At 48.7% G+C, this 16,939-nt stretch overlaps 5 protein-coding genes across 5 annotated transcripts; 2 read left to right on the forward strand and 3 right to left on the reverse strand.

Annotated features, from left to right (window-relative positions):
* Nucleotides 1-388: 388 nt before the first annotated feature.
* Nucleotides 389-2,969, reverse strand: BO95DRAFT_374517 (putative calcium/calmodulin dependent protein kinase; the record flags this gene model as incomplete). Its single annotated transcript, XM_025583104.1, has 5 exons — nucleotides 389-1,495; nucleotides 1,567-1,704; nucleotides 1,764-2,555; nucleotides 2,648-2,797; nucleotides 2,892-2,969. 5 exons carry the CDS (start codon nucleotides 2,967-2,969, stop codon nucleotides 389-391), a joined length of 2,265 nt encoding a protein of 754 aa, XP_025437409.1.
* A 1,167-nt stretch (nucleotides 2,970-4,136) lies between these two features.
* On the forward strand, nucleotides 4,137-5,551 carry BO95DRAFT_399448 (TRAPP subunit BET5). Its single transcript, XM_025583822.1, has 5 exons — nucleotides 4,137-4,315; nucleotides 4,396-4,612; nucleotides 4,679-4,824; nucleotides 4,896-4,984; nucleotides 5,035-5,551. Exons 1-5 carry the CDS (start codon nucleotides 4,279-4,281, stop codon nucleotides 5,050-5,052), a joined length of 507 nt encoding a protein of 168 aa, XP_025437410.1. The 5' UTR covers nucleotides 4,137-4,278; the 3' UTR covers nucleotides 5,053-5,551.
* Nucleotides 5,464-6,520, reverse strand: BO95DRAFT_282687 (uncharacterized protein). The gene is made up of 2 exons (XM_025581661.1): nucleotides 5,853-6,520; nucleotides 5,464-5,795 (listed from the first exon to the last, which is right to left on the reverse strand). Exons 1-2 carry the CDS (start codon nucleotides 6,052-6,054, stop codon nucleotides 5,623-5,625), a joined length of 375 nt encoding a protein of 124 aa, XP_025437411.1. The 5' UTR covers nucleotides 6,055-6,520; the 3' UTR covers nucleotides 5,464-5,622.
* BO95DRAFT_282730 (uncharacterized protein) lies at nucleotides 6,361-7,550 on the reverse strand. The gene is made up of 4 exons (XM_025581662.1): nucleotides 7,332-7,550; nucleotides 6,994-7,254; nucleotides 6,892-6,925; nucleotides 6,361-6,817 (listed from the first exon to the last, which is right to left on the reverse strand). Exons 1-4 carry the CDS (start codon nucleotides 7,442-7,444, stop codon nucleotides 6,650-6,652), a joined length of 576 nt encoding a protein of 191 aa, XP_025437412.1. The 5' UTR covers nucleotides 7,445-7,550; the 3' UTR covers nucleotides 6,361-6,649.
* A 6,704-nt stretch (nucleotides 7,551-14,254) lies between these two features.
* On the forward strand, nucleotides 14,255-16,315 carry BO95DRAFT_283020 (serine/threonine protein kinase SAT4). Its single transcript, XM_025581663.1, has 2 exons — nucleotides 14,255-15,916; nucleotides 15,975-16,315. Exons 1-2 carry the CDS (start codon nucleotides 14,492-14,494, stop codon nucleotides 16,104-16,106), a joined length of 1,557 nt encoding a protein of 518 aa, XP_025437413.1. The 5' UTR covers nucleotides 14,255-14,491; the 3' UTR covers nucleotides 16,107-16,315.
* Nucleotides 16,316-16,939: the final 624 nt, after the last annotated feature.

The raw sequence follows: 16,939 nt of genomic DNA on the forward strand, positions 1-16,939 counted from the left end.
GAACAATGAGACATGATATCACAAGTCCTTGTGTTGCTGATTAGCAAGTCATACTTTTTTGATCTACCTCCCTGCCAACAATTTTATTATGCCTTTTACTGATGTCTTTTCAAATGCGCCAACCTGCCGCGCGCTTCTCTATGTCACATACTTGATTACTTGTATGATACTAATTATTGCATGGTGTTATATAAGAGCACAGCATTCAGCCCAGTCCTTGATGCTACACAGTTGGTGTGCAAGGGAGAGAAGAAGCACCTACCAATGCGACGAGGTCAGATATTTTTGAGACAGTGCACAATATGGATCCATGTACAGACCATTCCACTAGTCATCTGTTGTTGTTGAGGCCACAGCTAATGCTAGTGAAATGCCACCCTCTATTCTCTCATGGATCTGCACATTTTCTGACTCGGTCGACTATGTTTCGTAAATGAGATGCAGAGCGCTCGGGGTTCGATGCGTCCGTCGTAGTGACTCCGGCTGCAGTAGCCAACGGCAGTACATCCGAGGATTTTACTCTCTCCTGTTGTTCCAGTTGCAGCCTGATTGCACTCACAGCAGAAGCCAATCCAGAGCTAGATGTTTTCTTCACACCGAACATTGGCCCCAACTTTGTGGCGTTCTCACCCACCAGCTTCATCACATCGTCTTTACCTTCTACGCGACGGGTCAAGTACACTTTGGGCTCTCTGCCCTTGCGAGGAAAGCTGGGTGCTCGAATCCGCTCGATTTCCTGTCGGTAGGCAGTCTCATAGATATCGAATTCCGCAGCACCAGGGGACTCGCTCACGATCGGACAGGCCATATCAGCGTTTAGGTCGAAGTCTATGGCGGTATCCACATCGGCCGGATCCTCAGCCAATTTTCCTGGTTCTTCAGGAATGAGATGATTCACTGCATAGTCACATTCTTCGCTCGAAGGGGAGCCCGTATAAGTTGACGGCCCAATGAAGAGGAAGGGGAATTCTTCTTCGAGAGGGTCGCGTGCATGTCCGCGCGTCCCCTCAACGCTGCGCTTGGTTGTTGCTGAGCTTGCTCGGGATAGTGGTATGAAAGGAGACGGAGACTGTGGCGTAGAGGTGGGTTGCGGGTCGTCAATGAATCCTCCTCGAACATTGATATTGCGTACGGAGCCCGAGTCCTTGCTCTCTGGCGCGTCTTCCGTACCAATTCTGCAACTGCTGACAGTGGTGGGATCCTCTGTGGGGAGTTGTTGACCGCCACCTGACGGTTGGTTGTGAGTTGATTTTTCGGTCTGACCGTGAGGCTCTTTCAAGGCGTAATGCTGCTCCCAAGCTGTCCTGTTGTATGTGTTCAAACTTTGAGCCTTGCTCTTCGCACCCAAGTGGCCAGTTGCAAAGCTCTCTTCTGGCTCCATTTCCAGTGGGGGCTCTACGAAATGGGTCTCGTACTCCTGACCGAGAATACTCTGCATTGGAGGATCGCTCTTTGCTGGATCAAGTAGTCTTTTGAAGCGCTTCACGGCTTTGATCTATGTTTCGTTAGAGGTTCTTCATACGCTGATGGGAGGCTTAGGAACAAAGGGGATTTAAAAATACTTACTACAGCCATGACATGCCCGATAGTCCTAGTGATAGCTGAATTCATCTCCTCCTCGGTCGGAAAGTCGATTATCTCCGCTGTGTTCTCGGTTTCTGACAGAAGAGGGTCCAAGCCGTCTTTTGTTATCCATGGATGCTCCTGCAGTTCACTACATGAGCAAAGTACGTTCCAGAGGATCTACACTCGCCCAAACTTACTCGCAGCTCATGCATCTGGATCCGTTTTGTCGGATCTTTTTCCAAGATCCGAGAGATCAGATCACGAAAGTTGTCATCAGTCTCCTCCTCACACACAACTGCGTCGTTCTTGATGGCCTCATAAAGTTCGAAAATACTTTGCTTCTCAAACGGAAGCTTTCCATAGCGCAGACAATACAGCGTGACGCCCATCGACCATATATCTGCCGCTTTTCCCGAAACGTCGCCGTGCTTCACGACACATAATTCCGGAGGAAGAAAGGCAGGAGAGCCCGCAGACTTTGCCGTGTACATGTTAGAATCCTTTTCGAACATCTCAGACACGCCGAAGTCGACAACTTTCAGGACGTCGTCATTCGTTACCAGGCAGTTGTCCGGTTTGATATCTCGGTGTACGATGCCCTGAGCATGGAGATATTCAATCCCGAGAATCAAGTCACGGAACCAGCAGCGACAGAGAGCATCCTCGTACGGATCGGCTCTTTCTTCAAGGCTGACCTTCATAACCACGCCTTTCTTGCACATCTCCATAACCATGTAGAGAGAGTCCTCTGTGGGATCGTCTAGGACCTCTATCAGTGAGACAAGATTGTTATGATTTAATTTCTTCATGATTGCGATTTCCTCCTTGATCAGGTAGAGGGCATCTTGCTTGTGGTCCTCGACGCCTGCCGAATAGCGATGCAGCGGGGAATTGTAGCCATCCAGAGGGCGCCTCGGACCGCGTGGTCTCCGCAACAGATGGGACTGGGCCCGTCTCCTGAGACGAGCCTTTGAGAATTCTTTGACGGCCTATTGATCGGCTGGGTCAGTCACGCGAGCACTTGCCTAATATTGCAGGTAAAATGCCGTTAGTTCATGGCGAGGATGAGCATAGACCCTACATATTCGTTTCCAAATTGGTCGACCGCGAGGTGCACCGCTCCAAAGGAGCCCCTGCCGATTTCTTGCTTGATCACATACTGGTTGATTCTGTGTTCAGCAGTTCCGTCATCCTGGCTCGTAGTGTACTCAGAGCGTGCGTCGAGCGTCTCCTATCCAGGATAGTCAGAACTATTGCACAATGGGACACTGAACGCCACGGGAAGACGGCAGATGTGACTGAAGAGACTCTCGGATGGGCGCTACCTTTACCGGCCGCCTGACTATTGGGTTACGGCGATGATGCCTCTGCGGGCTACCATATGATGGTGTTGACCTGAGCATCGTGTGCACGGTCAGATATCAACCTGAGCAGTACCATTTCAAAAGAAGAATGGATAGCAAATAAATGCACATACGCAGAACGGAAGGGCCAGGGTTGTGGCAACGGAGGTTGATCGCTTGGCGCACCATTCTGTTGGGCCAGCTCGAGGTTTTCGTGAGCCATGGGAAGCAGAAGATGGAGGAACGACAGCACAAAGGCTGTTTGAGTCTGACAAAGACCTCTCTGAAACTTTGCTGGGTTGCCGTGATGGGGAGGGAATCAAAAATTGACGGCTGCCTTGAGATAAAATGTTTGTGGGGGAGGGGGGGGTAAGAAAGGACCGGAGATGAATGGCGGGTTAGAGATAAGCACCACAGGTACAGTACAAGTGCCTAGTTGAAGGAGAGAAAGAAAGCAGCTTCAGAAGAAAAGAAGACAGCCCAGTCAAGCGAGACAGTTAGCTTGATTGATAAGTTTCTAGGTATAGAGACGGGTGAAACATACACGAAGCAGAAGGAGGTGGTTTGTCGCAATTTATTGAGTGGAGGAAAGAGGAGGAATAATTGATCGACGGGAGAGGAGGGGGGGGATTACTGTACAGTTGGACTTTACGGTATACACTCGCTCAACCTCACCCTCCACCCTATGGTATTTACTGTACATACTATGTACTCATGCATCTTAGCCAGCCTAGACTACACGCGGTAGTTGATTTACAGCGGAGATCATCAGCTGTAGGCTATAGGGCTGATGGTTGGCAGTACGTGTGTATACAGTGTCAAAGTGTGTATAGTATGTACTGTATAACTATGTACCCCGTATTGTACTCCTGTTCATGAATTATAATCCTGGCTGGGCTTTTTTTTTTTTTTTTTGTTAATTGATTTATTTGATTTATTTGAACCCTCCAGAAATAGATCAGAGTATACAATACAGGCGAACTTACATATTGACATAGTGACATATTTCAATCATGTTGATAGCATTCATAACATGTAGGTGAGTAGATCAATGATAAAAATAGTACTGTACTGGGTGTTTGATCTCTGTTCTCCTTTTCGTTTTAGTATGGAGTAATTTACTCCGTAATTCCTTATCGATAACTAAACACACTGGGGTGGCTCACCGCCCACAAGCTTCCCTCGTCCACTTGTCCGCTATCTAACCCTCCTCCCTGCAACCTCCGCATCTCATCACGACTCACGACTCACGACTCACAATCCTCCTCTTTCTCTTGGCTCAGATTCTCTGCACACACTTACTCTCTCCCGCTTTTTTCTTCCTCGGTTCTTCTTGTCAAATTATCATCGACTTGTCCGTTCTACCGCAATGGTGGTTTATTCTTTCTATATCTTTGACCGGCACGGTACAGTACCTTTTCTCCGCTTCCCTTGTATTGACGTCCCCAGATTTCCACATGCTAACCCCATCCCGCCCTGCTGTTAGCGGAATGCATATACAAACGACGCTGGCTGCCTCGTCCAGTCTCTACTTCAGGCAGCAAATCTTCGCGACCTACCTCGGAAGCTTCTGCGCCAGCCACCAGCGCTCCTGTGCTTCTTGGCCAGTCCGCGCGGACAACCGATGACGATGCGAAATTGATCTTTGGTACTGTGTTTTCGCTCCGCAATATGGTGCGCAAATTGGGAGGAGAGGACGACAAGTAAGGCTGTGGCTGGCTCATGAATCAGGGGTTCAATCTCAACTGACCAGGCTCTTTCAACTCCAGCTTCGTCACGTACAAGACGAGCCAATATAAACTGCACTACTACGAGACGCCAACCAACATCAAATTCGTCATGCTCACGGATATCAAGAGTCCAAGTATGCGCGTTGCATTGCAGCAAATCTACATCAATCTCTACGTCGAATACGGTAAATCAAAACACACTCCTTTCACGATTTGTTAGAATGCGCCAAGCTAATCTCTAATCATGGTCCGGCAGTGGTCAAGAACCCGTTGTCTCCTGTCGAGCATCCAGGGGGTGTGGGCGTCAATAATGAGCTATTTGAAGAGTCTCTAGAACAGTTTGTGGTACGTGCGAGGCCATGCCCTTACCAAGGTTTCTTCTGATCACTGTGTAGACACGAGTCTTGTCGTGAATCGGTCATCCATGCCCTTCAAGTTCGGAATCATACGTCATTCGGAAATGAAACTCAGACTGGCTTCACACAATCAACCTGCCAACAGCTGCATCGGCAGGTAAATTCTGCGCGGCAGCAGATTCCCACCATTCCAAAATATCACGCTCCACAATAGCTTGATAGCCGTAACACACGCTACACACACGCTACGCGAAGTGTTGGAAACAGAGGCTAGACTTTGGTGCTTATAATGTGCAGCATGGCACGATTCATACATACATCGTCTGCGATATGTCAAGACTCGTTGAGATCCTTCCTACTTGAGATCAGGGCACTTTCACCTTTCATGGCTACGGCCAGAACTAACTCAGTCAATATCAAGTGGCCCGGAATGCTACCAATATTCCTGCACTTCATGGTAACGATATCCTGCCGCAGAATTGGCTAGGCAGATCCTCCACATTCAATTCGTGTACAGTACATAATTACATATCAACATAAGAGCAATTCATCACTGAACAATAATAACAAACTCATATACGAGTCATTCCACGTTGCGCATCAAATCCACCATCGTGACGGATGTCTTCAAGCCACGCCACCAGTGCTGGACACACCGGAGTTGCCGTAGAGCACTTCTTCAGGCAAGTCGTCCTCATCCGGACCTTCGTTGTAAGCGTTTCTTGTCGATGGCTTCGCATGACGCAGGCGGCTTCCCTGCAGGATGTTGGACTGATCGATGGCCTCGTTCTCATCTTGGGCTGTAGACGATTATTAGCCATCCGCTCATCGTTCGTCCAAGGTGGTGCGGAACCTACCAAGCTGTTGGTCCGAGTTGGAATAGGGAGGCTGCATGGGGTCATCATAGCGATCTTCGTCTTTCTGAACAGGAATCTGTCCCCTCAGCCCCGACTGGGTCTCATGGGCGTAAGAGTTGTCGTAGACAGTCCCCGAAACAGGAGAGGTGTCATTGTCAGCCTCGTAGCGGTCTTCAGCTTCTCTCTCGTAGCGGTTCGACATGTTGATGAAGGGAATTAATGAGGTGGGGGAAACGTCTTTGTGAAAGAGACAACCTGGGGGCAGTAGTTGAATCGGTGGATATTGGAGATTTTGGATAGTCTGCAGTAGAGTAAGGCAACCCTGGGCGGCCTTATAACTTCGTCCATGGACCTCTATCTACTGGCCCTGATGCAATGTTGATGTCAAGCTATGTCTGATGAAATTGATCGTTTCGATCAAAGAGATTCACATTGAGATAAAGTTCAGATTAGGTTTCGAAGATGTCATTGGGGGGTTGGGACTGGGGTCCAGTAGTCGAATCTGTGGCATTGATGCCTTCTAGAATGTTTGGTTATCTATCGAGTACGTCAGGAAAATAGAATAGTTAGGACGCGCATAGAGCCGAGAAGAAAGTCCGCCTTGGTTCATTGTTTCGAGCCGGAGTTATCGTCTTCTGTGGTTTCTGCTGCTGCTGTTACTGCTGCTGTTTCGACATGACGTCTGTCCTTTCCTATCACTTCGTAGTAAAGTCATTGATGCAGCAAGGCATAAGGGCCATGGGACATGAGAACGATCATTTCCCGAAATGACATGCAAGATCGAGAGCAACGGATCCCTAAACCAAAGTTAAGAGTAATTGAATCGTGGTTCGCTTTGATAGCGACGTAGGAAAATGACATCGGATTGACTCAAGCTGAGGTAATTCGCCACGGCCTGGGCTGGTCGGCATACTACAGAAGATCCCAGCGATCATCATGGCCCTCGGCGTCACCATTATTATTTTCTATGATGTAGCGAGGTACGAGTCAATGAAATGTGTGTGATAGAGAGTAAAGGTATGTAGAAAGTAAGTAGTACCTGAGACTTGTATAGATGATTGTTCCATTCTAGACTTTAATTGGCGGTCGATCATTCTTGCAAATCCCAGCAGGCGTCATGGTTGGACCTAGGGAATCTTACCTAAGCTGCTGCTGCTGCTGTCGCAGGTCCCTAGAATTGCAACCACTTCTGATTGCACTCGTAGCGCTATTCTCAAGCACGATGTCTGGCTCAGCTGATAATCCTTTATTCTTTCTCACGCGACGACAAAATATCCGAGAGAGAGCTCGTCGAAGAACGATACTGCGCAACACCTGAACATCGCCAAGGGGTTGGGCGTCGGTTGCAACAGACGATCGGTCGGTCGAACAGTGCAGGGCCGTTGCGGTCGTGAACGCGACGCTTTCAAAATATCCAGACCGGTCAACTAGCTAGGGAACAGCATGGTCATCAATTGACAATCTGGCGGTCAAACAAACCTTTTGGACATCTGGCTTGGGTTCAATAACAGTACAGCACAGGAAGAAGAATAGAGAGGGAGGAAGAGGTATGGGCTGAAGTGCTCCGAGCGCTCTCCCTCCCGCTCCGGCATCGATTTGTTGTCCGCACCATGTCCCAAAGGCAAACTTCGCGCATAGAATCGCCTGTTTGCGGAACCAAAGACTGATTTGTACTCTTTGGCCTTCCAAAACAGCACTGGCGGATCATCCGCCTGATCAAACCAGATCCGACCAGGTCAGACCGAGTTTCCTTCCTTCGACAATCATCTGATCTGATATCGGCCCATGCTCCGGTCTCTCGCCGCCTATGCCATCACCGTCATCATCATCATCATCATCATCACCACCACCCCCAGTACCCGCTCATGCCACTTAGCAGTACGGAGTAGTCGATTGTTTCTAACTATATGATCATCGTTGGCTGCGTCAACTCTATCCAGTCCGGGCTGCCGCAGCCCTTCGTGCAGTCGCACTTGAAGGGGCTTGAGAAGCAGCTTAATCTCTATCGCGAAAGCCAAAATAGATGCGCAAGTGCGAGGAAGCTTTGAGCCCGGCATTAATCCGTTCTGTTATTTGTCCTGGGCCCCGACGGCTCGGCTACGTGGAGTCAACATCCCCTTTCCCCACTGGCCAGGGAGGCCTTGACCGGAGATGCTTGCTTTAACGATTCCGTCAGAATTTGTGCCACCGTGGTCAAAATTCTGGGGTCGAAGAGGGGGGTTGCTTGCTTAGTTCGATCCGCGCGAAGTGGTGTAGACTACTTACTGTACCAGCTCAATGTCATACCACATGGTTTGATGATGACGGACCAACCAGCTGCGACGCTCCTCGTATCGTAGTCTCCATGCTGGCTGCTGTCCCAGGTCCCAAATGGAGGAGACCGACTGGTTGAATTAAAAGGCGCACCCATTGACCCTTCAGACCCCTATGCACCCAGCCCATACTGTACTGTACCTGTCGGAATTTCCTAGTCAGTAGGCAGCTCGTCAGCTTTTCTCGGTTCACTGAGGCCCGATTCGATCATTCCACCGCTATCGACATCCTGGTGGATAATGTTGGACTGACTGACTGACTAGCGGTCAAGAAGCTATAAGTAAGTTTGCTACTCTTAGTATTACGTACCCAGTAGGTATTTGACAGTCTTCGAGATCTAATGTGGGTTATTTTCAGAACTGAAGTACAACTAACTACGTACACAGTGTATTCCGCAAAAAGCTTCCGTTCAAGATGACAATAGTCAAGCCGTTCTCTTCTTCCTGTATCCAAACAGAGTCATGTTTGACTGGTAGTCAATAGCACTAACTTAGCATGTAGTTGTCAACTCAACGTACTAGTTATGGCTTAGTTGTTTGATAACTTGTTTCAAGTGATTCAATGGGTTCATCAAGCCGTTTCTTCCCTTGACCGTATCGGAGTACGGCTCGTTCTCCTCCCGAACTGAATCAATACGGCCGGCTGTGCTCTCTACAATACTATGGGTAACCCGTCATCGGCCAGGCTGTTAGGACATAGAGCCGAAGACCATTTGGGATACAAAATACACCGCGATATGTGATAATGAGCCCCATTGTTTCGTTGCTTCACCCTCCTTCTCCTTTGACCAACCGGTAGGCGATCAGACCGAACGGCAGTTGACCACTCCTGCAGCAGCTGGGCATGAGCTAAGGTGCGGGAGAAAATCACCTCGCATCCGTCATCCCGGGCCGGATTCCCCAGATGCACAGCTACGAGCGAGCGGAAGGGGAGGAGAGGGGAAGGCAGGGGAAAGAGAGAGATGAAAAAGAGAAAAAAGCAAAAACAGAAAAAGAAAAAGAAAAAGCAAACACGCATTGCATCTGCAGTTGAAACTCCGATCCGATCTTATAGGGCATGTACACTACACCTTACACGAGCCACTTCCTAATCCGCGTGGCTATAAAGGAAGGGGAAAAGAGAACGTCTCTAAAAAGTGAAGTCATTCCGGTTGCTAATACAAGACTTTGATTACTGTATAAAATTAATCGGATGATTGGAAAGGAAACACAGAGAGATTCATAAACTACGGATACTAAAGTAGCGCAGACTGCGTAAACAATTCGTTCCCCCGCGATACACAAAAACCAGGGTTAGTTAGCTTGATCATGTTCCATCGCCCAGCACGGTTTAGATTCCGATGCTAGAAAGGAACACCTGAATTCCATCGGAGATGGTTCCCCACATTCAGCGGGGCTGCATTGTTGTTTCTACTGTGTTGCTGCGACGTGCCTACTTCTCCCTGTCTGTCTGTTCGTGTGTGTGCGCGCGCATCTATACATGATTTTACGTGAGTATAGAGCTAGCCTAAATAAGAGTGGATAGACAAGCACTTTGTACCGGAAGAGAGGTATGACAAGAACGAATGGGCTCCTCGGTTGTCTCTTGTTGTTGGTCGCAGTGCCGACGTCGGACATTTCGACTTGAAATTTCCATTGGCTGCAAAAAATCCCTCGTGCAAACTGGATCTCAGCAGTTAGCTTAGACTACTAAGTTGACTACGTACTTGTACAGTACGTAGTACTCCCCGTAATTCGAGTAGGCAAATCACTCAATTCACGATCATTATCAACTTGTGACGGACTAAGGTAGTTGACTGACTAACTAATTCCACAACTAGTTAACTATCTATCCATCAGCTTACTCAAAGTCACCTTCGATAACTACCTTCAGTTTTCGGCTCCCGTCTGGTCAAAGCGCTACATTCCGGCCAGTCAAAATGAGCTTGGCTGAGCGATCACTCATGCCTAGCCGGACTATCTTTGCAGTTAATGACAAGTCGCGTAGACTCGAATGCAAGGTTGCCCCTCCCATTTGATCTTCATTATCTTCGCGGCCTTTGTATTTAAGGTTAGACTTTTAGTATGAATGAGTGAGGTGACCAGCTGAGGGGTAGGTGAATTGCAGTTTAGGGGTGGTTGGATCACGGATGGATGGGCTGGCAAGTCTACTCCGTATAGCTTACTGCGGAAAGATGAGTGATGGCAACATGGTTATCAACCGGATCTCCGCAAATAGGCGCATGGAAGAATAAATTGACTGCTGCATGGTTGGCATTGTGATCCCTACCTTAATAACAATAGCCAATTGCATACTACCTATCATGCCTGGGGTTACCTCTCCTTACCTGGCACCGAGGCTATTCCTTCCCCACTGCTTGTGTCCTCTGGCAGTATGTAGGCGGGTTATCGCTGGCCAAGGAAGCCCACGTCATTGCGCCCAGCCCTAGGTAGGAAATGTTGTCGAGGTCCAAGTGTGTATAGTATGTGTGCGTTATATCTAGAGACTAGAGGGCTGCCACTCATAGGTATGTAGTGACTTCCAAGCCATGAAATTGCCAGTCTTCAAGATGCTCGGCGGTGCAATGACCGCCAGATGGCCCAAGGGTTCCCTTGACCCTGCGTCCTATCGTTGCTTGTCTCCAGAGGGGGTGCTACAACGAGATTGTGTCCGACGTTGTCAAGCATGCCTAGCGGTCGAGTTTAGCTTGCTCACGACCTCCTTCTATCCTGTTTTCCTGACATCTGCTGACCCTCGCGGAGCCAGCATTGGTGTATGACTGATAGTTGACTCCGGTCGAGCAGCAATGGATTCTCGCCAAATCAGAGACCAGATATGTACTCAATGTACTCATAGGAAGATGATCTGATCACTGTCTCGGAGATAGCACACGAAGGCCAATGACTCTCTCAAGCTAAACTCTAGCCTCCCACGCGAACCCCCTCCTTCTCTTCAACGCCTTTTTTTTTCTCGAACGAGCCATCAGTGCGTCCGGCTCTGGGTTCTGTATGAGGAAGCTCATTCGATACGCCGCAGCAGGGTGTCAAATCAATTGTTGACCATGCCAATGAGGGTTTACAACTGACGAGCTATGTTGCAGGGACAGAGGTAGATCAGAGCGCTGCGGTCGACTGTTCCATGTTCCCGAGCAACCAAGACGCACCCACATGGCAGGTAGTACACAGTACATAGGACTGTACTCATGTAGATCAGTATGTTTCAGCCTCTCGTCAATCGAAGAACTCAGTCGGGTGCACTGCAGGGCAGTCTGGCAAATGGGGCCGAGTCTGATCCGATGGAGGGGTTAGCCACCTACTCAGCATCTAGGATGCATCTGCACTTATAACATCGATAGCGGGGCTTTGGGGCACAGGTAGCGGAAAAAGGCAGAGGCGGACAGCTTATGATGGACCGAAAATGGATCCCAGAAAAGAGATTTCAGGCAAAGAGGGGTTTCCTACCCCCATTCTGACTTTCACATACTTACCCCTCAGTTTGCGGGTAGCCTGATTTCACAATTGAACTATGGGCAAATCAGAGTGGGGAGTAGCAAGACGTAGCAAGACGCCACCGGCCAGCTTGCTGCACTCCGAAAGAAGCGCCACACCAAAGCTATATGACATACATATACCATGAAGACTACGATTTATTCCTATGTAGTATTAGAATATCTCAGTCTGAGTCTCGATCTGACCACCCACTCAAGCTGGAGCCACCGAGTTGACTTGATGATGGTCGATGATGATAGCGATGGTGATGGTGATGATGGGGGTTGGATTGAGGCTGTGCAGAATGCAGGGCGTCTTCAGCAGTTCTGAACCTACTCGTTAGTTTAAATTGTCTGAACCTTACTTGCCGATTACTGTACTTAGCTAGTTATCTTGAAATACTCATAAGTTAGTTAACAGACTTACTCATATGTAATCACCCAGAGCTGCTGAGCTGAGGGTTGACTAATCCATTTCCCGCGGGCGAGGGAGCTAACGTCATCTACAAATTGTGCGAGGTCAAGCGAGTCCGGTCCTTCTTACATACTCGGTATTTCCGATCACGGACAGTGAACGTCATTCGACTAGAGCAAAGGAAACAGCGGAGAATAATCAGAAAAAGACCATCAGACTCCTCGAGGGGGAACTACGCTTTATGACGATGGGTCAATGAGTCAATGGGTCAAGAAGTGGCAGCAGGGGAAGGGGAACCAGAAATGATGAATGTGAACGGCTTAATTCCAGGGATCTTCATGAGAATTCTCACAGGACGCCTGTCTTCACTTAGCCCCCCCTAAACCAAGTTAAGAAGGTTAAGGGGAGGCCAACGCCCGCGCCACTTTGTTCTTGCTTATTGTTACATTCTTAGTACTCCGTACCGTTGGCAGCATGCCCTGGTTGGTTTCGTATTTGTTCAATTGCGCTGTGCTTACTCGTACCTTATAGAGTACACTAGGTACTGTACCATACATACCAGTTGATACAGCACTCAGTCTGTACTGTACTGTATCCGACCTGTTTGCTTCTTGATGTACACATATGCACAATTACTTCTGAACCCAGGATCCAGGATGGGATGGGCACTTTTCTTCGTTCCTGCCTGCTTGCTGCAAGAGCGCCAGGTCAGCAGAAGGGCGAGGAACTGAGACCGGACATATAAGCGATCCAGTTCCTTCATGCATTCATGGTGCGAATTTTTGCAGACCGACAATCCATTGCTGACCCTCCTAGCAAGATTAGTAACAGAAGACATTGCGGATCAATACAGAGAGAACATTGAGAAAAAAGAAGACGGGTTGCATTCTGACTGAAACGGTGTGGCTGCGATTGACGGTGATAACCATACGGTGACATTACCAGTTGGGCCAGCTCAGAGGGCAGATTCACTCACCCGAGGCCCCGGAAGCCCTGCGAACGGAGGGGCCGAGTCAGCTTAGGACTTTAAGCTATCTACTCCGAACCAAATGGGTGTAGGCGTAGTAGCTACTGTAACTACATGTATGCGAAAACTAACTAGGTGGGTACTGTAAGTTACTTGCCTACTTAGTACAGAGTACTCATAGGGGGAACCCAAGATGGAAAGGTCGAATGGGAGAATTCGGGGCACTCCTCTGTTCCTCTCTATCTCTCTCTCGCTCTCGCTCTCGCTCTCATCGCTTCTCTCTTTCTTCTCATCTATCTCTCGCTGTTATTTTTGATTGGGATAATAACTGGACAGTCTCAGCACCTTGGTAAGATAACTTTACAAAGAGCAGTCCCTCCTTCGATATCAAGTATGCAAGTGTGCGAGGAAACTAAGATCGACTCAAATAGACAATCGACTTGATGATATCTAGTGAAGTAGTTACAGAGTATTGATCATTCAGTTGATAGTAATTATTATGGGGGACAGCAATTTAGAAGGGGAATGAAAATTAATAATAATAATAATAATAATAATAATAATAATAACAACAACAATAATAATGAAAGAGAAAGAGAATACTGTAGAAAGAAGAGAAAGAACAGAAAGGTAAACACCCACACAATCACTTTCCACAGTCCACTGCAGTGCCCACTGCCCACTGCCCACTGCAAAGTATTACTGATTGGCCTGGTTACCTACTAATTATTACCTACTTACTTACCATTCCCTCCTCCCTTATGATAATCGGATACTCACTATTTCAACCGCGCTCCCCCGTAGCTACACTTCCTACTCTCCCTCTCCCTCTCCCTCTCCCTCTCGTCATCTACAGTACATCATCCTCCTTTCATAAAGCGTGCGAATACCTTCCGGGTGGTACATTTGCTCTACTCTGCTTTCGTACCTTCAGTCCCAAGGATACAGTCGGCCGAATCTCTGTTGTGCAATTCAGTATTTGCAACTGGGTTCTCTTCTCTTGAATCATTCTTATTCCTGTGTTGTTGTCGTCTATATTGTTCGTTATTTTGTTGCTGAGTTGATTATTCCTGCGGCTTAGTTCATTCAGGTTTTGGGGGTTCCAGCTCCTTCTCGGTATTCTATTTTACAAATCACCTTTGCAACTTTGCAAATTTCCCAGCACCCGCCGTCACTTTCGTCACACCTCTTCTTCCTCTTTTCCTCCTTCTCAAGACAAAACCCGTCGCCTCAGGCCACCAATCCATCACCACCACCGGCTGGGGCCACCGCAACTTTTTTTTTACCCTTCCCCCCAAAACTCCCCCCCTCCCCAGTTCCTCCATTCCACCCAGTCTTCCTTTCTATATCCAATTCTCTTCCAGAGTTATCTTTGGCCTTAGCAGCTTCGTGCTGTAGGCTTTCTTGCTCCCTCCCTACGTCGTGGGGGCATTCTCGCTCCTCTTCTTTTTCGTCCATATTATCTCATACTACCGCACATGACTCCACAATCGATTTCACCTGTACCTTCCGCAGTCTCTTCAGCCGCAACGTCACAGATTTTTCACGACTTCGGAGATGGAGAGTCCCAGGTAACACGTGCTCTTGCGGGCACACATCTGTCCGACATGAACGGGGACGCCCTCCCCACCTCCCCTGGGCCAGTGAAGGCTCCCAAACCGACCATGGCCAACCGCATCTCTCGTATGTTCTCGAACACGGGCAAGACGGCCCCTAAGGAGTTGGATCCGCATCGCGATTTCTCGGATAGCAGCTCGGATAGCATCAAAGCATCCTCCAATAGTAGTACGAAGCCTTCGAAACCCTCGTCTCGCCCTACCTCAAAACCCTCCTCAAGAGCGCCATCCCGTCAAACGTCTACCAGAGAGGACGAACGCAAGATCAAATCCAGCAGTGGCAAGGACCAAAAAGAGGCTCCAGTCGCTCATCGACGCTTTGAGGTGCCCGGCGATGGTACTCACCTACATCACCTCAAGAGTGCCAGAAGGCAAGAGAAGCTGACCGACTTGCTCCGCGATATGCTGGGCGGCGGAAGAAAGAAGGAAGATCATGTCGAGGAACAGCAATTGTCTCTCATGTCTACTTGGATTGACCAATTCAAGACCGAACGCGACAAGCTTGCTGCAGACAAGAAGGGCGGCCCCAATGCCACGGCCTCGCTAGTTGACAAGTACGGCAAGTGTCAGGAGATCGTTGGTCGGGGTGCTTTCGGTATTGTCCGCATATCTCACAAAGTGGACCCTAAAGACTCTAGAGTCGAGCAGCTCTATGCCGTCAAAGAATTTCGCCGTCGGCCCCAAGAAACTACGAAGAAATATCAGAAGCGGTTAACATCGGAATTTTGCATTTCCTCATCTCTCCGCCACCCCAACGTCATACATACCCTCGATCTCTTGCAGGACGCCAAAGGAGACTACTGCGAAGTCATGGAGTATTGTGCAGGCGGTGATCTGTACACACTGGTATTGGCCGCTGGCAAGTTGGAAGTTGCCGAGGCCGATTGCTTCTTCAAACAGCTCATGCGGGGTGTTGAATACATGCATGAAATGGGCGTCGCCCATCGCGACCTGAAACCCGAGAACCTCCTGCTAACTACCCATGGAGCTCTCAAGATCACGGATTTCGGAAATGGCGAGTGTTTCCGTATGGCTTGGGAGAAAGAGGCCCACATGACTGCTGGGCTCTGTGGCTCGGCCCCTTACATTGCCCCGGAGGAGTACATTGAGAGGGAATTTGACCCAAGAGCGGTCGACCTGTGGGCGACTGGCGTGATCTATATGGCCATGCGGACTGGGCGACACCTTTGGAGAGTCGCCCGCAAGGATGAAGATGAGTTTTATCAGCGGTATCTGGAGGGTCGCAAACATGAAGATGGTTATGCTCCCATCGAAACTTTGCATCGGGTAAGTACACCGTGGACCTCATGTTGGCAGACATGTAGACTGACACGTTGCTATGCAGGCTCGTTGCCGGAACGTCATTTACTCCATACTGGATCCCAATCCTTCTCGCCGAATCAATGCCTCGCAGGTGCTTAAATCCGAGTGGGTTCGTGAGATCAAGCTATGTAAGGCCGGTGAGGAAGGATTCTAAAGCAAAAATCAACGATCAACATATTCACGCCGTTGGGCTCACCTTCAAAGCACCGGGTGTGGTCACTTGAGAAGGGGTCCCATGGTCTCGGCGGGCTCAATCTTGCGTTAGTCGGGGCTGTGCATCCCTTATTGAGAAGTCGATCTCTTGTTTGGTGTGCGTGTGCCGAAAATAAAACCATAGACCCGGGTGGTTCATGTGTCTGCCGTTCTACAGGCGAACTTTCTTTTCCTTCCGCCTGCTTCTTTCTTGGTCTGTCTTGCGACTGGTACCATAGAAGGGGGCCCTTTTGATTTCGAAGCTATCATACCGGCGCATGTTTTCTGTCTCTACCACTACTTTATACTCCTGCCTACTAGCTTATGGGTTTAGCTTGGTCTTCATGTTTCCATGTCAATGCAACGAACAGTCATGATCTATGAGCCACTTTCTCCTACTTTTAACATGTTTGATGCAACCTACATCCATTATGGTGGACTATGTGTCGCTCACACTGCAAGGGTACTGCCCATTTGTCTTCTTATGTTGTTCCTCTTGCCTTTTTTCTTCTTCTATTTTCTATTCCTTTCTTGGGATTTCTTTTGTTATGGTGATTCTCTCTCTCGAGATCGGCTGGACGATCAGTCTCTCCTTGGGAGGATATTATGAGTTGGCTCAGCTGGAACCTGTCCTAACCATTTGCGTCTTTATCGTTCGCTTGGGTCTACTTCACTTTCTGGTCGTTCTTGGTGTCATGGTTCTAAAATTATTGCACCATCAAACCTTCAATGGGACCGGGGATCAGGCATGTGTGTTTCTGGGATACCCTCTGGCAGCATATTCTCCGATATGAT

This window comes from Aspergillus brunneoviolaceus (assembly GCF_003184695.1).
Source record: "Aspergillus brunneoviolaceus CBS 621.78 unplaced genomic scaffold BO95scaffold_89, whole genome shotgun sequence".
NCBI lineage: Eukaryota > Fungi > Ascomycota > Eurotiomycetes > Eurotiales > Aspergillaceae > Aspergillus > Aspergillus brunneoviolaceus.